At 39.5% G+C, this 21676-nt stretch overlaps 1 protein-coding gene across 1 annotated transcript in view; it reads right to left on the reverse strand.

The window, feature by feature from the left end:
- hmcn1 (hemicentin 1) overlaps positions 1 to 17380 on the reverse strand; it is a 78343-nt gene extending 60963 nt beyond the window's left edge. Inside the window, exons 1-2 of the mRNA XM_069718110.1 lie at positions 17125 to 17380; positions 235 to 305 (exon numbers count right to left, since the gene is read on the reverse strand). Of these exons, the coding sequence (XP_069574211.1) occupies positions 235 to 305; positions 17125 to 17380 (327 nt within the window). The remainder of the gene's footprint in view (positions 1 to 234; positions 306 to 17124) is intronic.
- Between the last annotated feature and the right edge of the window lie 4296 nt (positions 17381 to 21676).

The raw sequence follows: 21676 nt of genomic DNA on the forward strand, positions 1-21676 counted from the left end.
GGAATACCGATTGGAAGTTTCCTGTTAAAGTAAGGAAAATTACAATTTCCTTTGAGGCTTCTTTCATCATCCAATGTTCAATGACTGATGAAACTTCTTAATCAGCTCACAAATGTTCCTACTCAGACGTCTGGCAGGTCCACTGTCTGCTGCTTTTATCAAGACCAGATGACCTGAGCATCCAGGCTACCGCTGCAGTTTCCCTCGTTTGATGAATGTCATCTCTGAACCCACCTGAACGTAGAGCTCTCTCAGCTCATACTGGAACTTCTTCGGGTCTGTTGTGATTGTTACGGGTCCAATCTCTGCAAAGAAACAACACAAAAGAGGCTGTGTGATTAATAAGGCCACCGGCTCAAGTCTGCATCTAATGAATAACTGAAAACATTTTTGTTTTCTAAATTCTGCTCTTAAGCCAAATATTAGTTTTGGCAACCACTCACAGATGTTCAGATTAAAATGTCACAATTTGAAAACCTCAGGAAAGAAGATATATTTAACTAACAGAGAAAGGAAAAGAAGGAAACGTGAGGAAGATGTGTACTGATAATGGGAATGATAAAGGAAGATCAGAATTATCGTCTTAAAATTTTTCCAAAGACAGATCACATGTAGACTGACTACATACGAGTCAAAAGTTATTCAAACACGCAGCAACTAAAATACACATTGTATAATATTGTTAGTTTTGGAGAAAGAGGATTATTTATCCTAAATTATTAAAGCAGTTCTGCCGAGCTCAGTGGAGGGATAAACTTAACGCTGATACTGTTACTGTTTCCGTTGAATTTCTCATTCTACTATTTGCTGTACAACTGAGATCTTTGTAAACAAACACAATAAAGCAAAATACACAATGAATATATAGCTGACCTTAGATGGACTTTTAATGTCAATAACATCCAACAACCCCTATCTTTACACTGCAACTGGGAAAACAAACATTATAATCCTTGGATGAAGAAAAAGGGGGTGGAACTATGAAGGTAGTTTTGTGTCTTTTTAATGCAAGAAAAAAAGCAGTTTTTAAAGTTTCTCGTACTTACAATCAGAAATCAATGTTGTAGGTAAAAACATGAACTGGAGAAAAAAAATGTATCTGGATTGCAAACAAGTCAATAATGCTCGTATTAAAAAGACATGACGCTAACTTGACAGCAACATATCCCAGGATGCACGAATCCTAAATGTCTCAAAATGTCTTCTTTTGTCCCACCAACAATCCAAAACTCAGACACTTTTTGCATCAGTGAAGACAAGAGCATCCGATTCTCACATTTGAGAAGTTGCAACCAGGGAATGTTTGCAATTTGTGAAATTATTCACAAAAATAAATCGATTAGCAAAAGAGTTGCAAATTTAATTCCTGTCGATTTACAGACTGATCAAACGACTTTAGTAGCTTACTGTATATCGACAACGGTGATGTAACAATCCTCCCTGACATTTGTCGTCATATTGCCTGCTCTGTAGCAGAGGAAAGACTTTTCAGGAAACCAATTGTAATTCATCTTCCACTGTGTAATAAAAAATACAGCACGGCCATATAGTGACAATACTGCCTGTTCCCTGTACCTCTGCCAATGTTGGTAGTCGCTGCTGGTGGTTTCTCAGCTTACTTTGTTCTATCCGTTAATGAGCTGCTAAGCCCCTTCTTCAGTCAAATTTTGTGACTTTAGCCACTGCAGCTGTGCTGTGGAACGAGACTGATGAGGGGCTGCAAAAAAAATACACACACACACACACACACACACACACACACACACACACGCACACGCACGCTGCAGTTTTGCACATGCAAGCAGGTTAGAAAACAAGGGTTCCCTTGTTGAAGAGAGGGCAATTACAAAGGATCCTTGACTTTTGAAAAAGGATAGTTTGAACTGTTTTACAACAGTCTTCAACTTTGTCAGGAGGTCGGGAGCCAAATAAGAAAGTTAGCTGTTTAGTGGAGTGTTGCAACTTGTGAAACATACCTTTCATTTGTTTTTCAATCTCATCATTTTTTTTTTTGAATCCATCTTTTCTGTTAAACATTCAAACACCGCATGACATGCAGAATTATTACCTACTTTCTATCTGCAGCTGTCAACACTTTGTGTTTCTTCTTGAAAAGCACTCCACAGTAACTTTCAATTTCTATAATAGCATTTACAAAGAAGCAAGACGTCTTTTTCCAAATGACCCAGATTTTGGCATCAGTGTAAATCCTCAAGGTGGAGCGAAGGAACATTTGTGCCGATCAGAGACGCTCTTTAAAACTAACATGGAAATGTGTCTGGCTGCTCTGAACGGAGCATGGACCACAAGCCAAAACTTTTCAGAGATGGAAAAGTTGACATCTCTTTCCTTATGGGAGAAGTTCCCATGGCTGTTGTAAGTATTCTTTCAACTGTTTTGGATGTGGTGCCCCTGACCAAACCTACCCTCTTTGCACATGCAGTGTGGAAAAGTGGAGCTAATACTTATGAACAAGATGAAATTAAATACATTTACAAACTCCTCTGGTGTAATGATCTCTGACTTTGACATAATAAGATAAAGCGAGCACTGCTGTTTGTCATTACTTCTCTCTTTACATGTGTGTTTATCTAGAATTTGAAGTCCAAGAGAATGTGTGCGCTTTTCCAATAACATCACACCAGCCAAATAGATACAAACATTCAGCAAGCAGCCAAAGGTCCACTAAACATTAGAGGGGAGGGAGGGGGGGGTTTAAGTGTCTTGCCCAAGGGCACCTTATTAATGCCACTGTTGTACGTGAACGGTGTGCAGGGGGAAACTATAAGCTTCATGAGTAAGTGTACCAAGTTACGTCTCTTGAGCAACATCAGCACTGGGGTTACACACGTTTTTGTGACCACTGGTCCAACACATTGGGGATTTCTCCATGGACATGAGCAGAGGGCACACCTCCCATTTATTTTTGTCAAACTTGAGAATTCAGCGATCCTTTAAATTGTTTCAAAAAAATCTACAGTAATGAAGCAATGAGCTTGGTGAGGGATTTTGAGGGACATTTTTTTTTTTTTAAGAGGGGCAGAACATCACTGTCCAAGACCAAAAAAGGTGAAAAAGGTCAGGAGCATCCAGGTAGGTTTTGCGTCGTGAATTCATCCCCCACAGTGAGACTGTCAACACAGAGTTCGACTGTGATGTTCTGAGGCCTCTCAGGAAAAATATTGGCAACATGCCCAATCACAGCGTTTTGGAAACGGGAAAGCCAGATATGGCTCCCTGTGACTTCTTTCTGTTCCCCAAAAATTTGACACAAACTTTGATGGGCGCTTTCTGCTCAAGTTTTAGATGCATTAGAAAAAACACTGATGTTGCCAACCAGGTGTCACAACATAACTCAGGTGCTGATGTTGATCAAGCAACGTAACCCGGAATGCTTCCTTATGTAGGTTATAAACTGTGAATATAATCAACTGAATTAACTCAAAGAACAAAATTGAAAAAATTACCACCACAAATAAAAAAAAAAAAAAAATTAGGATCATATTACATCCTGTTTATATAATGTGGTTGTTGACTCAAAAACCAGAGGTAAAGAGAGCTAGAAGTAAATAATTAAAATTAATGACTCCAGTGTTTATTTTGGCATTTTAAAGCATTTATCTGTAAAGCCTGCTGTACAGCATGCATCTATAAATCACTTGCTAGCTTAAACACTAACAGAATATCTAATGGGATGGGCAATTGTCCAAAGGCAAACTCCGTTTCACCTCCTCTGACATTCTGGCTTGAAGTAATTTTCTGGGAATCATTTAAACATTTACTGTGCAGTGAGCTTTTCTTTTCTGACAACATTAGCAGTGAGGAATTCCAAGACCAATGCATGGAAAGTTCACACCCTTTAGTGTCCTCTGACCAAATAAATTCTACATTTTGCCAGCAATAAATTAAGAGTCTCACAAGCTGCTACATGACAGGAAATTGACAAAAAAAAAAACATAACTGTACATTTCTACACAGTTGTGACCATGATGTAATGAGTGTCTGAGGGATATTTTATGCTCCTTATATGCTTTCTGCTCACTTCAGCCGCAGTGGGGAGAGTTTACACAGCAGTGGCAGCGATCACATTTACAGTCAACATTTGTTTCATGTTTTCATCCCTGAAGGCAAGACATCGCTGTTACCTCCCAATTATTCTGGTTTATAAGAGGCTAATCACAGAGCTCCAGAAGCACGATGCTGACTTGAAGAGTCCCTTGAACTGTATCTTCTGTTCATCAATACCAGCAGCAGCAGCGTAGTCACAAAGGGATATGTTCTCTTTCCTATTTACAGTCACTAGTTGATAAATTGTTTTAACATTATCATGAACAAAATTTTCCAAAAAAGATTTTTCAAATCGATTCAATGAGCTCCTGTATGCTACAGTATCAGTTATCTACTCGAATAATGGTCAGATAAAGGAGTTTTTATGGCTTTCCCTATCTAACTAAATCCAACAGGTTACACAACATGTAGCTGTTACAGCACTTAACAACACCAGAGGCTGTAAACAAACACTGCTTTCTGTCCTTCTGCTGACTCAGGCTAAACTCTGCCAGAACAAGAGTGACAGTCAGCTATGGGGCATAATTCACTTAATCAGCCCCGCTGAGAAAACACATGAAAAAGCACATTTAGGCAATTACTGTGCATCAGTGAGGAAAGTGTCCAGTAATAAACGTACAACACAGAACATAGGAGCAAACATGTTCGCAGATCTGAGGTACGGCATGCAAGTGCACAAGCAAACATAGTGTGGATTAAAGGGCAACAACATTGTGGCCTCTAATTACCCCAGTTTGTGCAGCAATCACAACTAACACATAATGCATGCACGTTTGGTCTCAATTGGGAATAAGCAACAAAACTAACAAAAATATAGGGCTGAGTACATCCAAAAACAATATGCTATATTTTACTTAATTATTCAATGATAACTTTTTATTTTAACCATTTGATATTATTTTTGTTTCCTCTTTTTGTTTCTTTTTTTTTTTCTTGCCTTTTTTATACAGATTGAAACCCCTAGTTACATCTGCTAAAACTGGCCAGCTTTTCTGAGACACCAGTGGTGAAATTAGCCTAAAAGATTGTCCAAAACAGGAAATTGCAGCCTCGTGAAAGATTAATTCCTGCTTTTTCCTCAGCTCATATGTGCTGACTCATTTAAATAAGGAAAGCATTGTGGAGAGGAAGTGGTTAGCCCCTCTGATGGGATAATAATCTCCATATATTTCATACAAAGTCTCATTATCTCTGGTGTTGACTGTGATACAAGCATGTCCTCCCTGCTGCAGAGCAATAGCCACACTTGCAGCATACTTAGAAATGTGTTCTTCCAACAAACTAAACCACAAAAGTGTGTGACTTGATGAGATTTTTGTCATGGCATCAAATTATACCACATAGTCTATTTTATTGCATTATAAATTAGGGTTTATTCATGCATGTATACTCTTCATGGGGAATTACGTAGTTCAAGAATAATTTACCAAATAAAGCTTTCAAATGTAACAGCAGAAAAGTCATTTGAGGAGAGAAAACTACATATTTCTATATTTTATCAGGCCCACTCTCTGGTACATTCTCATTAAAGCATCAAGGACCAGCAGGATCATATATTCGGTTGATGTAAACTGTCTATATTTAGGGCCCGAGCACCAATGGTGCGAAAGCCCTATTGTTATCCAAGCAATTATTATGATTCTCTGTAAACAACTGCATTTTTGGAGGCTTTATCATATTCAAAAACTCATGAAAGTTGGTACACCCGTCTCTCCTGACGTATTTTAAATAAAATGTCTTATTTTATTGGAGTAGCAAGTGGGCGTGGCCAAATGGCTCGCTAGCGCCCCCTAAACAGATGCCCCGGCGGCTACATTTACCTACATGCACGAAATTCGGTGGACATGTGTATTACACCGAGATGTACAAAAAAGTTCCAACGCACCATTACGTGAACTTAACAGGAAGTCCACCATTTTGAATTTAGTCGCCATTTTTGGCAATTCACACGTTGTACTTTAACAAACTCCTCCTTCAGATTTTGTCGGACCGACTTGAAATTTAGTCTGTGCCCTTTTAACATGTTTGGAATTAAAAGTTATCATAGAATTTGTTTTCGTCAATCGGTGTGCCCGTGGCGTGGCGGCCAAAAAGTGACCCAAAAGTCATACTATAACACGTCGTCCAAAACGTGACCCAAAAATGAATTTTAGGTCACTTTTTACTGTAGTATGACTTTTTTTTTTTTTTTTAAGTCATAACAAAGGGGGAAATCAAACCCCAGACCTTCTAGCTGAGAAGCAACAGTGCTAACCACTGCCCTATCAGTCTTCCCAGGTGTTGGCCTGTATTATGACAAATCTTTGGCTCACTGCAACCTATAACTCTAACTCTTTGCACTCATAACATTTTTGGAATTAAAAGTTATCAAAATAATTTGTTTTCGTCGATTGATGTGCCCGTGGCGTGGCGGCCAAAAAGCCATACCAAAGGTCAACAACAAAACTCAAACCAAAAAAAAGTCCAAAAGAGACTATATAGAATATATAGTATAGCCAGGGCGATGAGGCTAAATTTGATGTTTTGCCGTGACACAGGAAGTTGATGTTTGAGGTCAAACAATGCTCCAAACCTCATTAAACTTGCATCAGGCACCAACTTTCATGAGTTTTTGAAGATGTTAAAGCCGCCAAAAAAAAGGTTTTTTTTTTTTGTTGTTTTTTTTTTGAAGAAGAAGAAGAATAAGGAAGGAGATCGAGAAAAAAATTAAAACTGCAAGTGGGAATATGCGGACCATGGCGTGCTGCACGTCGGGGAGCCACATATCACTGCTTGCAGTTTTAATCATATTTCTTTTTACACCGACTTCTAGATTAAAGGGACATCAGCATGCTGTAAAATGCGGACTCCCTCTGCTTTTTCTGTTCCGTTTCTTCACAATATGTTCTTTCTGTTCCTTTGTAGAGAACCTTCCTATGAGTCTCCTTCTTTTCTTTTCTTTCCCCTCTTTTCTTCCTTCTTACCCTTGCTCTATTAAACTGCATCTTTTTACCCTGCATGACTTCACAAGCTGCCATCTAATGACTGAGGTTTAGCCCGGAGCAGCTGTCAACAGGCTTGATTTCAAACCACCACAAAACGAACTTGTGATGGAAAGTTCTCACCACAACTAACAGAGAGAGAGAGAGGGACCACCAGGCAGTTTAAACTCTACCTCTCCTATTTCACTTCACTCCATGCAATTGGATGTGTCTTGGGACAATGAGCCACAAAACCACAGATCTCTATTCATGGCACTCGTGGCAAATAATTAGGCAGAAGACCCCACTGATGCACACAGCACACATGGGTATGTAATCCCTCCCAGATGCACAGCCTGATGTGGAGCATGATACAGCGACAGAGGACAGGTCTGAACCCTCCGCCAGTCCTTCGTCGGACTGGATAACTGGTGCCGGAGACGCAACACAGAGGACGAAGCAACCTGAGGGGGAGTCTTAATTAAGAGTGTGTATGTCAATTTTATGATTGTCATTTATGGGGATGTGTGGTTCTGTGGTGTGGCCATTCATGCAGTGAAAGAAGCCTGTTCAAGTAAATGGAGATATTACGTGTGTTTATGTATCTGTAGACATGTTGGAAGTAAAAAATGCTGCTGTAGCTATCAACAATAACAAATGTAGTCCCAGTTTCTCCGGCTCTGTTGCTATCACTGTTTCAGATTTTTAAATAAATTCAACATCATGTTATTCATTTCATATGTTCTAATGAGCTCCACTTTTATATTGAAACTAACATTTTATTACTTTGTTGAAGAATATTTTACTGTCAACTGTAAAGCTTTTGGCCTGTACATGTAAAATCCGGTATCTTTACGAGCTCTAACGTGCTGAAATTATGTTAGGATATAACTGTATGTGGTTGACCAAAGATTTAAGAAAGATGCAAAATATTTATGAGCCATCTGCGGCCTATTATCACATAGCGCTCTTCATAAACATCTAAAAGTTATAAATGCATAATTCAACTTGTCGCTGCATACTTGATGCACCGCTACTATCTGGTCTGGTAAAAATGGAGGTCAGAAATGATCAGAGTTGAACTCTGCAGAATGTCTTTTTTTTTTATTAAGGATCTATATAAACATTGTCACGTGTGCAGTCGGATCCCTTAGTTTCATTTTTACCACAATTGAAATGTGACTGAATGTGACGTGGATTAATGACTTTGTACAAAGAAAAACAGAAAAAAAGAGTTAAATGGGATCTGTCTCTGTGGTTGTGTGACAGTCACAAGAGAAGAGTGCAGAAGAATATAAAAGGAGGAAGAAGAAAAAAGTGAATACATAATTTAGTGTTCAAAAAAAGATCGTACGATGTGGCAAGAAGTATGAGCATCATCTCCTTTTCATTGCCTTCATGAAGACAGTATTCAGATACATTTTATTTGCACGCAACAAAAGAACGATTCTGTCCAGGTTACATGAATAAAGGTTACATGAATCAACTTTTAACTTGGGTGACTTGGCTAAAGATGAGATGAATGTGCTCCCATACCTGATTAAAAGAAAAATGGACACAGACAGGAATGAGTTATAATTTTCTTAGACTGACTTTTGACCTTTACAGTTCAACAACTGTGCTCTTGAACTCTGTGATCTGGAAAAGGTCTGGACAGTGTAAACAACAGATAAATCCATTTGGAGCGCATTAGTTTACCTTTCAACACTATTTTAAGAATTTCTTTTTGGTTTAAGTTTAATTGTTCCTGACTTTTTTTTTTCTTCTATCGTATTCATTTAAAGTTTAGTTTCAGTTGTAGCACACTGTATGATATAAAACACCACACGGAGGGTTTTCAATTTTGAGCCAAGTATGACACAGCACTTTCTGAAAGCATATGTTTCACATAATAGACTTCCCCAATTCAACAAATAACTTTACCGCTTCTCTACAGTCTGCTGATTTTCTGACTATAAAAGCGTCATCGAAGCACAACTTTTTGATTTTTCATGTTTACAGCGCTTTAAAACTCATGCCAGGTTATATTTGCATGCACATTTACAGAATGTAAGCAATCAAAAGGGTGCTTGCTGTAGATAAGTTAGAATTTGAATTGTCACGTCTATAGAAACAACATGTCAGAATCTGGTTCGGATTTCAAACTTGAACTTTTGGAAGTAACATTGATCTACATGTCGAGGCAAATGGTATACACACAAATATTGACACGTAAAATTCAAATGAATGCGTCTGAGGGGAACTCTGTGTCGATGTATCCTGGAGGCGCGCCGGTCTGATTTATGATCAAATGGTGTCACAGTTATCAATTCTCGGCTCTGCGCCCCACACTTTGTACATTCAGGCGCCCAGCTCTCTAAACCTCGTGACTGAAATGTTTTTTCTGTTTCTATCAATAGTGATTGATCGTGGGGCCTCTGGGTCAAGCTGTCATGACTCTTCCTTCTGTTAACCTTAGCTGTGAAAAGTGTAAAAAAAAATAAAAAAAAGAACAAATCATGGTCATAAGCCTTGGTGACACCTTTGCATAGTCATAACAGCATCTTACAAAATCCCACTGCTTACAAAACTGCGTACCCTACCCACAATGCATCACAGAATTGCCTTGACAACATATTGAGAAGAAGTAAAAGGATGAAAAAGACAAAGCCGTGGCTTAGAGAGGGTTCAAGTAGGGCCGAAAGGGTGAACATCTGCGCAGGCAATGAACACATTGAAAAGTCAGCTGTCTGTCATGTTGCTTGTAGAAATAAAGGCCAAAACTCTGAGACTTGTTTTGGCCGGATTCTATAATTTAGTTTTTGAAATAAATGTGGCCTTTTAATTGCAGTAATTGCATACATTTTCTTTAAAAGTGAAATAGAAGGCTTTGAAATAAATGGCAACAACCTCACTATAACAACCACAAGACTGCATAGCTGCTGCCTGAGTCTTTTATGACTGATGGTGTAATCAAAGTCTGCTCAGAGGAGACTGGGTGGTGTTTTCTGTTCAGTGTGCCTCTTTTGTTTTACTGAGGAAATTCTAATTGTGCATGCAGACAGAGAAACCTCAGATGCAACAGATCAGCACTGTCGACCACACACAGATGCCTTCTCACATGTCTGAGGCAGTGATTTTAAAACAGTGTGCCATAACAGACAAAAGTGTCATCAGGTTTTACCAGGTGTGCCGGGTAAATGTAATTCTTAAACTTAGAAGTATGTGACAGGAGATTATTTATGTCTGTCATGATTTTAGACAGTTGACCATGAGCTCAGCATGACATGTGCTCCTCATCAGTTTGACACAGGACACCAGGTTTATCAAATCAAGCTCAGGTTTCACACTGAATTATCCCACATTTGTATGGAATAAAGACATTTTAATATGTATGTGTTTATGTATGTTTATATATATATATATATATATATATAAAATATAAAAAAATTGTGGTATAGCATAGCAAATGTTGGTCTAAGGTGGTCTCCATGATACATGACTTCCCCCAACACATACTTGGTCGAGGCAGGGGGCAGAGGGCACTGAAAGTCTGACCTTCAGCCTTGCGGCTTGTAATTCAGATTCCCTAAACACTTGTCTGGTTCAGAAACATTTGCCACAGTTAAAACCCACACAGGCTGATGTATCAAAAAAAAAAAAAAAATGTACATGCAAAAGGCAGTGCTGGTGCAGCAAAGCAGAACGCACTGCACACAGGTGAAGTGTTATCTCCCAGACCGAGACAACAATTTTGATTATAATTACAGAACAAATTGCTGAAATTTGGCTCCCTGCCAACAGTACCACCGACCAATGGTCTGAATTAAATTACGTCTCTTTCCTACAGAACTGTTAAAATTAAGAAGCTCCTTCTTCCACTGTGGCCCATGAGCTTCATTGTTTTTATAAACAATGCAGGCATTCTCCTGTCAGAGTACGGTCATTGAAAACTTGCTCAGGTATAGCTGTAAACCTGCGATCCTGTTGTAATAATGTCTTTTACAAGGATGTAATGCCTTACTTGGTCTTTTTCAGAGAACTAAAGCTGGCGAAGTAGACAGAATTGAACTAAAACTGCAATAATTCGTTTTTGGCTGCTCTGAGGTATAGTAATGGGCCGTAAACATAACACTGACATATTATCACCTTATAAAGCTGTTTAAGTGAAGGTGTTAGCGAATAATTTCCTGTTTACACAATCCGCAGATGCAGAACAACGTTATCATTCATTTGGAATCATCAATCTCGGGCCAAATAACCTATGTAAGACAGGTTTTCACCTCCTTTGACCTGTTTGGGTCTCCACGAGCTGCTAAGGGAGACTTTATCGGCTAAATGCTCCATTTCCACACCAGCTGGCTGCCAACTTGGTCTTTGTACTATTTAGTGCTAGTAGTGGTAGTAGTAAATGCCTGCATCTATCTATGTCTGTGAGAAGATGCTCATCACTCTGGGAATATGTCACTTTGCCCACACCGGCCATGCTGTTGAAGCCCTGCATACGTTTCAATTCAATTGTACACGAACAGCTTACACAGTAAAGCACAGTAAAAACACGCAGACTTCGAAATTACAGCCAAAATGAGGTCATGCCATACAAAACCATGAGAATTTTCAAATTTGGCATCGGGTCTATCTGGACATAAATCTGTGTTCCAAATGAGTCCTCCAGATGCTAAAAGTATGATGTCAAACAATGAAATCAAACTAATCTGTGCTAGAAAAAAAAAGTCCTTAAGGAAAAATGTTTCCTCAATATTGATGTCTAGACTTCAATCTGAAAATGCTTTGAGGGAAGCCCTTATTGAAAGGGGCAACTGTAAAAGTGCTGAGGTTACTGCTAAGTATTATGGGTAGTAAAGCAGTCAAATGCTGAGTGGTAAATATTAATATAAAACATAGTGCACATATGTCAGCAGCTGGCATAGCTGGTAAGAAACAGCTGGAAACTATCCACTTGGATTTTAGGGCAGTGAATTTGAAAGAGCCAAACTTTTGTTGCAGAGTGAAAAAAAAAAAGTCTGTATGTTCTTCATGATTATATTTGAAAATTCTGAATGTGTAATGTAGCTCAGGACTTCTGCAGTCACAACATAATTACAGCAATGAACACACAAAACTGCAAGAAGAGCATTTAACAGCCGCTTCCTACCAACAAAATGCAGCCACTTATCAAAATCACCTGAGTTGTCTCGGGTGCTCAGCTCCCCGAAGTAAATGGACTTGGAGTAACTTGCTGACTACGCTGAGGACACATGGTAATAGTTAAGGATGGGTCAGGGAAACACGTCTCCCACAGAACAGGAAAAACCCATCTTTGATGTGCAGCAAAAAATTTGTCTCTGACACACAACACAAATTCCAGAAACATACAGAAGGTGATGCTCAGATTCCTCCGTGAAGTGAACTGTCTGAAAAACAAAGTTGAACCTGTCGTAGCAAGTTCAACGCTGATACAACTCTTTTGATGCAGATATCTAACAATTTATAGTTCAAAGTTGAACACTACACCACATAGGGAGTTTAAAGACGTCTTACTATAACCCTGTTGGTATCACATATGCGTTTACACCCATCAGTCCACTACAGGATACCATGTCGGGGTCACATTTTTCCTCCCCAAGGCGTGAAAAGTAAGGTGCAATATTTTTAGCCACAAAAAAAAAACATGTGGTTAGGTTTTGGAAAAGACTGTTTATTTAGGGTTCGGAACCAAACGCTACACTGACACCATATCCTCATGTGGACTGACAGATGTATTACACACTTTGACACTGGGTGTTACACTTCGCTGGATTTATAATAACAATAACAAGGTAAACAATCAACATAAAAACGTAATTAACCAGCTTGTAAGCTTGCACATATTTGACTGGCGAACACAGCACCTTCCCAGATGTGGCAAATATCTCATGTAAAGTTCCCAATCTGTTTCTCTGGGTTGTTTTTTTAACCACTGCTGTCTGTCCTAGGTTCATGTCTCCATGCTCAAACAGTTACCCAGAAGACACAAACAATACCCAGCCGCAAATGGTCAAAAGGATATCGTCGAGGGCCCAGACAGTGATGTCAAAGAGACCTGAAGGGTCACGACCAGAGTACATGAAGCCTAAGGGCCTCAGGGCCTCAGGACGAGGCTCGGAATTCAACAGAGGTTGAGAAGCAAGAACGAAGCCGGAAGGAAAACAAATCGAACATGATGGAGAGTAAAAAGTATTTGGCAAATGGCTTTTGAATGGGTAAGTCATTCCTAAAATATTCACGTCCTCAACATGGTCCCTATCTAAACATCTTATTCTCATTAACTAGAAAACTGGAGCAGAAGAGACCATGTCTATGTGTTTGAAGTGTTTTTGTAGCAGTCTTCAGGTATGCGCTACCTTCCAAGATGACAGATAAGCTTGAGCAATAATTACAAAGCTAAATGAAGTTGAAACTGTAACACAAAGAGTACCCAGGGCCAAGTCAGAAGAGGCACGCACAGCCCTAAAAATGAATGCCATTTTAATATTCCAGGGTAGAGTTATTAGTAGATATAACACAAAGACACACATTGTTGTCTGCCACACTCCTCTCTCCTCCACTAATTCTCCAAAACCTCCACCTCTCTCCTTTGGCATTCCTGCCTAATAGCATCATTATTGACTCGGTCCAGCTGAATGCAGGCTCTTTGTAATCTCACACGGGCGGGGTGGTTCAGACAAAATACTGCTGCTCTTGAAACAAGGAAACAAAGGGAAAAGGGGATGGTAGGAAAGGACGCTGAACACCAACAAAGAGAAGTCTGACATGAGCTCCTTTGATCTTGCAGAGAAGGTAGAAGCTATGCCCTCATGTCCTCTCATCACTCCACATCCAGGGCTTTGGTCCATCTCCTTCTAACTAAAGATATCTGTCAGGAAAAGGTTTAGCAGGGCAGGCCGTCAACTTAGTGGAACCAATCTCCACAGCAAATGGTTGAAACAACCGATAGATACCAATAAAAACAAAGCAAAACCCAAAGCAAGATGTTGTTGAAGGATTTCATTTTGAAATGTCACAATCTTCTAGTCTCATCTTGATGTGAGCAAGTTTGTGTTAGGTGGAGATCAGTCAGTCTATGATTCTATTTGCAAACGAAGTTTTAAAGGTTTAATAAATTCCAGGAGAGGGAGTTTAAAATTGGAGGACACTGCTCAATACTATTTCAAAAGGCCAATGTTCTGACACATTCCATCTGATGTGGATGCAAACACCCTCAAATTAAAACAGTTAGTCAGAGATTAAACCTCAAACTCGCCGCTTCATTTCACAGCCAACAGAAACCAAATAACATCATTGCGTTAATATTTTATGCCTGCACTGAATGTTTGCGGCTATGGCGAGCGTGTTAGGCCCACCCACGGGCCCAAGGCGCTCTTCTTATATTATCTTTACTGATTGTTAACGGGAAAACTGGACAAGCCGACATTAGTCCTGAGACAGGGGCCATATTTCCTGGCTTGGGAACGGTAGAAGTGTTGTGAAATAAAGTTTATTTGGCTGTAGACTCTCAAATAAATGCTCCATGAGTCCAACGAGTCCGTTTGCAATACACCTTTGACTTCTCTGTCTAAAACTGGATTCTTTAAATGACTGTAGCTACAGAAGAGTGAGATTCAGTTCTTACATGTACAGCCCAGGACTCTACTGTGCAGCTAATTCTCTCATTAAGTGAACACCCTTTACAGAAGTAAGCAGGGTCTGAAATAAAAACACTACAGGGTATCTGAAGTTCAGCCATAAGACTGTTTCATTGGAGTGTTCTCAGACTGTGGAGCTAAATACATAACCCCTGTACCTCAGTAAAATGACTTGTGAAGTATGTTCTTTCTTTCTTTGTCTCCCTGCAGGATGGAGGAAAAGGGGGGGGGGCTTCCTGACTGATCTTCCCACACAGGCCTGACCCCAATATCCAGGCATCCTCCTGACACTCTTGCTTCACACAAACAGGCGAGCACACACAGACACCGACAGAAACGCAGATTACAAACACACACTTAAATGTTTACTGTGCGAGATTGCAATGTAAATAAAAAGGGAAGCTCTGATGTAAAGGTAGCCAAATCAAACAGGAGGGACTGCGTTATCGCACTGGGTCGGATGAAAAGCGGAGAAAATGGAGCCGCGTCAGAATGAAACAAACGCTTAATAAAAGTCCCTGTGAAAACAAAACTGATTCCCTCCAAGGGTCTGGGATATTGTTGGAGAAGAACAAAAAGTGAGTCAGAAAGACAGGGTCAGAACAACAATTGGCAAAATGTCCAGCTACCCCTGCTTGCAGTGTGCTGTGCTAATCATTCCTCTTTTCCCTGAGGGGGTTCGGAGAACACATTCTGACATCCTCGTAAACATTTTAAGAAGCAAACAAATGTCACTTGCTGGTGAGGGACAAACACAAAGATGTGAGGTTTTTTTTGGTTTTTTTTAAAGAGAAGTCGACACTGAAGCTCTGAATCAAGCTGTTGCAGTTCACTGTAAGACGGAAATCTTATAATTACTTCATAGTGAAACAACATTTCCTAGAAATTAAATCCTGACGTTAGATGCAGGTTATAATCATAGTGCTTTTTCACTACCTTTGCTTTGTCCAAGATACAGTGCATGGTAGCTCTTTTATCATCCACTAATGATCATAGTTGTACTTTTCCCCAAGAGGCACACTATAATTAATTCATCATTTGTTCCACGTGTGTATGCTGAGCATATTTCCTCCTTAAATATAATTATTATTCTAGGCACAGTGCTGGCAGATTGAATCAATGATTAAGGAAATCATAAGAATTTGTGACATGCTAAAATTTAGCAGAGTAAAAACATCTGGAATAGGAATCTCTGTCTTCACCACACAGATCGTCTCCCCTCTTCTCCCTTACATCTCCTGGATCAGTTTGTCTCTGCAACTGCTGAGTGTATTTTTTTTTTTTTTTTTTTAGATTAAACTAAGTAGATTTTAAACATATAGATCATAAAGTAGTGAAGAGGAGGCCCACATTAATAACTTCGAAGCACTGTCTCTGGCAGTATACAACAGAAAGTATACAAAAGTGTGGCGAAAAATCGTTGAAGAAATACAAGCTAATTCTTAAAGGCAGCGACTGACTACAACAAAAACTCAGATTCCCTGTTGTCTAGTTCCTGTCTACTTGTTTCTGTTGATCTGTATAAGATCTACTGTGCTGTTTCAGGTAAGTTTCTGAAGTTCACACACACAATGAGCTATTTGCTACAGGTCCTCTTGTTTAAGTTGTTGAACGAGCATTTACACAAGTTGACACCTTCCACTTCTCACCTCCAAATCAGCACACAAACCCCCATCACATGTCATGAACTAAGCAATCTGGGACTGTGTTTTTTGCAAGCAGTGAAAGACTAAAACAGCCTTCCTCACACAAAGTCTCTATCACCAAAACTTTCAAACGTCCAATGATAACTTGAGTTATCAATAGTTATCTGTGGTTGTGACTGCAAAAAAGATTTATTCTGAAAGTAATGTGACTGTAAGTATTGATGTGTTATCCAGTAGCTTTTTTTTTTTTTATTGCCAGATTCCCTTACCACTGGCCATGGGGGCATCCTTCTTACTAATATGCCAGTCCTGATAATTTAACACTGATTGTGTGGGAATGTTCCCTCTTACAGTACATGTCTGAACCTCTGACCTACAAGCCATACTGTTAAATAACCCAATGATATATTGTCTAAGCATTACTGTTCAGAATGAAAGAGCACCCAAGGGTGATGATAATCATCAAGCTGCATTGCAAACCTAAAGCCACACACACTAACCGTGGCGGAATGCTAATGATAGTGACCGCCAGGCTGAACATCTGTGTGCAGAGACGAAATCCCCCAGAGTCCCTCCTCTGGAGGTGTGAGGGACATTAGGCATTCAAAGGGCGGATTGTGAGCAAACTATCACATTTCTCACTTTTCTGTCTGCTTTTGTTTCGACTGCAAAGTGCAAACTTGAAAAATAATCACGAAACACGAACACGTTTGACCAAAAAGCAGAGAAAAGACATGCGAAGTGAGGACATGAATCAAACTGACCACCACAGAAGTACTTTCACTGCTTGTGTGTTCATTGCATTACCTGGGTCATGAAAGGGCACCAGGGCAAAGTTATACAAAGTTTGCTTCGGTCTGTTCAGGGATGTTTCCAAAATCTTGGACGCACCCTCGATGACCTGGACCAAGTCGTCGTACATGGAGCCGGTCACATCAAAGACGAATGCCAGGGTGGATGCCCCCTCCGGGATGTTCTCCATGGTGGCCCCCGTGCCCGCGTCTTGCCCGGCGGACAACGCCGCTGACAGCACCAGCGACAGCCACAACAAGCTGTTGCCCATTTCAGATCCAAGAGTCTTCTCTGGCAGAGTTCTTGGAAGTTTTTGGGGTTGGTTTTTTTTTGCCGGTAGGAACTTTAGGGTGAGTCTCGAGATGAAGCTAGAGACATTGGACTCTCAAAAATGGAATGAAAGTTATTTAGAACAATTTATAAAGTGCACCGCATCAGCCAAATGAAGCGGAATGGAGGAATCCCTCGATGCTGCTCCTGGTTTCGTGCGCCTCTGCGGCTTCTTCTGCTGTTTGCTGCAGCCTCTCACCTCTCTGTGAGCTACACGTCTGATCCCAGCAGCTGTGGAAGTGCCCGTTCCCTCAGATCTGCAGAGTCAGGAGCTATTGTTCAGCTCTGTCATACAAAGACCATCTCTCAGCTGGTCACAACGTCTCCAAGGCGCAAACTACGTCCCATGCACAATAACAGGGCTGTGATTGGACGAGATGTTTTAGGGTGACTTCGAGGGACCGTGTGCGTAATTTGCTTTACTTCAGTCACGTTACACAAAGAACCGCAGCGCTTTTAAGTGTCAGACTATGAAATAACTACGATTGTAAATCAGTGGGTTTGACGGATAATTCCCTTGGTGTAGTTGTAAAGGCCTCACAAATAAAAAAATTTGGAACCTGAACCGATTAGATGCAAATTGTTAGAAGGGAATTTAATGTTCTATTATGAAAGTATAAAATGTTAGTGAGAGAAGCTGAAATATGAAAAGGGCAGGCAAACAAAAAAAAACAGCTCTTCGGTGATTTTGATCCCTGTAGTGCCATCTAGAGGTTGTAACCTGACCTCACACTTAACTGCTTACCAAAGTTGCACAAATTTAAATGGTCCAGTGCAGATATGTACTAAGTGATTTAACAGGAATATAGATCTGCTCTGCTTTTAAAAGGTATTGATAGTAGACATTTATTTGGTTGTAATAATAAAATACCATGCAATACTGTTCAGCAATACCATTACTTTCATATATTGGTACTTTATCTTAGCACCTTATCTTTGACTGTTAAAAACTGCAATGGATGTAGTTGGACATGCAATGATACGGATACAACACACCTAAGCAGTATTACATGCAGGCAACAATATTTTTGAAGATGATTTTCACTGACGATTTCAACTCTTAACTGCTTAAATTATCCAGTCTGTCAGGCTAAACGACTCAAATGTAATTTCCTGTTGACTTTTCAGTAATCCTGGCCTCCACCTAATCTTGACCACCGTTCTGACATTCCACAATGTAAAGGCCTTTAAGCCATTAAGTGGAGAGGATTCTTGAAGGAGAGCAGACTCACAGACAATAACCAGAGGGGAAAACTACAACCTCCAACCCAGTTTTAGAGCTGGGGCACATCCTCCAATTTTGTAATACGCATCACATCCTAAGTGGCCACAATAGGGAAGCCCAGATGTTTTGAATCTTTAAAAATGCTTTGTTCTATTTAAGATCCCCAGTAAGCCATGACATCATTATCATGATGATGTCATTGTCATGATGACATGGCATACCAGGACCCCGAAACAGAAAACAGCTGAATAGAATTTACCAATAACTTATTTTATTAGTTACACCTGTGTTTTGACGTGTCAAACGTTGCAGGTTATGCTGGGAGGCGGTATCACTCTAAAGTGTGCAATGCACCCATCAGTCCAATGGTCAACACCATGTCAGTGTCACATGCCTTGTGGAAAGTAAGATGCCTTAGATTTACGCACCAAAACCACGTGGTTAGTGTTAGGAAAAGATCATGGTTTTGGTTATAATAATTTCATGTAATATTATGTAAGTTTGTAATGATAAAATATTTAAAATACGTCACATGACCTCCTTCTTCAGTAGTCATGTGTGTGCTTTTTTTTTTGCCAGGGTGAGGCAAAACGTGACAGTGGCACGATATCCTCTACAGCAAGTGTATTTCACGTTTTGGTGTGATACCGGACTGTATGATGAATGTTAATACAATGTCAGCGTGCAGGGTTCTTCTGCATATGAAAGATTGAGAGAGGTCTAAGAGGTGTTCTGCGCATACACAGTGAAAATAATTAATTCATTAATAAAATGTTGTTTGTTTGCCACAGCTAAATGTTCTAAAGATTTTCAGATGGTGTTGGCTTTGTGCCAAGAACAAAAACTCAAGTCACACCAATCATTTTGTTTGGAATCAACATGATTATCTGATTATAAAGATTTCTGGGAATCCTGACAAAGATTAAATAGGTTTACATTTGTCAGTTTCATCAGCAGGTCATCAGTACATGCTCATATGAGTTTTTTTTAATTGTAGTTTCTAGTTTGTATGTGCAATAGGCCACAAAAATCAAACAGAATTATCTCGAGTCATTTTACCCATCGAAGTTAATAACTGTCTGAAATATGAGGTACATCACGTGCATGTGTTTTTCTGCAAACACTTTGTTCTTCTGGTCTCTCATCATTGTAAACTGCAGCAAACAATTCACAGGTTTTGGCACTAGAGGGAGCTAGTCTGCCACCAATATTTCAAACTGCTTTTGTTCAACCACAACACAAAGAACAAATGAGATCAGTGCAATTTAGAAAGTAAAGAGGAGTTATAGAGGATCTAAAAAAAAATATGAGAAAGCATATTGTCTACGCATTTATCAAAATACATGGCTGTGTATAAGAGAGTTGCGTAAATTCATGAGCTGTCTTTTTTCAAGGGTTATTTCAGGTCTTTACTGGCGGACGTGGATGGAAAGTTAGATGGAAACATTCAAATAAGTATGCAGACCTCATTTACCAGGATTTGTTCAAAAGATGTAGGAAGAGAGCGTCTGTGGATAACGAATTTGCATGGCAAACAAATAGTGAGGCAAGAGCTCTTTGAAAATGCACCATGGCAAATCTAGCTAGGCAGTGATTACACAACATGTTTCTCAACATAAATAAATCACATCTTTTCCCAGCTGAAACAGCAGCAGTCAGAGGCACATCCTGTTTCAAACAAGCTCACACGAAAAAAAATATAGTAAAGGGATTGTGAACACACTTACATGCTCACATACTAATCTCACATCTTTTCTGTGCGGGCAAGTCAGCAATATGATTGAGTCATCTCAAAGCAATCTGCAGAAGTAGATATATTGGCACAGTGAATTTACAGGAAGTAAGGTGCAGTGGTACATGTGTCTGAGACAGAGAGAGAACACGGTCAAACACATCTGAGAATTGTGTCAGATGCATATTCACTCACGTGCTACAACTTGTTTTTAAGGTGAGCATCAGATTAAATTGTTAAATGAAAAGATTCACTATCAGGTGTGGACACAGAGTTGAACATTGTTCGAGTTCAGTTAAAGCTGGAACATTTATTTTCACGTCATAACCCAGTTTAGCAGGTGAACATTTATAAACCTTTGTGACCTTGTGATTAAAACTAAAGTGTAAATGATTAAAGAGATAGGACAATTAATGATTTATTATCATAGTGAGTTATTCAGTTTACTCATTAATATCATACCCAAATTGAATACAGCATTTGATTCTATCTCATTTAATTTACTGTTCTATTTAAAATTAGAAATGGCCATAAATAAGAGATTTACCACAGGAGAAGTGGAACAGGCCAATACAAACAGGATATTTGAACATTGACTGTCCCAAGTCAACCACCAAGCCTAAATAGCTCTAATCTTAAAACAATGGATCAATGATTTACTTTGCTAACTAACAGGCATGAATCTTGTGTTGTCATGGGACCACATCTTTCCCCACAGTGACATCACAAATCACAGTCTGGTTGGATCCGATTTGTCTTTCATTCAGAAGTCTACAGTATAGTCCTGTGTATATTTCTGTAATACCTTCTTGTCTTGCTACTTCTGCTTGGGTTTTAAGATCTCAAAATTGCTTCTTATACAGAAACAATCCCTCCCTTGTCTGTTAATGCATGTCCTGATGGAAAACACTGCATCACCGTCTTTTTTCACTATTTAGCACCAAAAGCCAAAATGCTACAGGTCTAGTTTTGGCAACCAGTTTGTCTGTTTCAGGTTCTGGCAAAGGTTTTGGTGGCTTGGCAGGAATACACCAGCCTGAGGCAGTTGCTCCAAAGGTTTGGAGAACCCGACATAAACCAAATAATTCAAAAGGACTCAACATTAACATTACGTAACTTACTTCATAATTTCTCAACAAATCTAGACTTAACTTTTACAAACTGGCATTAGACTTCACTCTTCCAGTATTTTTCAGATAATGCAGTGAGAAGGTGACAAAAGGCAGCAAGAAATGGTCACAGTTGTAGCCCTGCTGTTTTCATATACTTGCTGCACCATT

This window comes from Brachyistius frenatus, unplaced genomic scaffold (assembly GCF_029030835.1).
Source record: "Brachyistius frenatus isolate BFR_SWC_R1_liver_20210118 unplaced genomic scaffold, ASM2903083v1 Contig_186, whole genome shotgun sequence".
In the NCBI taxonomy this organism is placed as follows: Eukaryota; Metazoa; Chordata; class Actinopteri; family Embiotocidae; genus Brachyistius; species Brachyistius frenatus.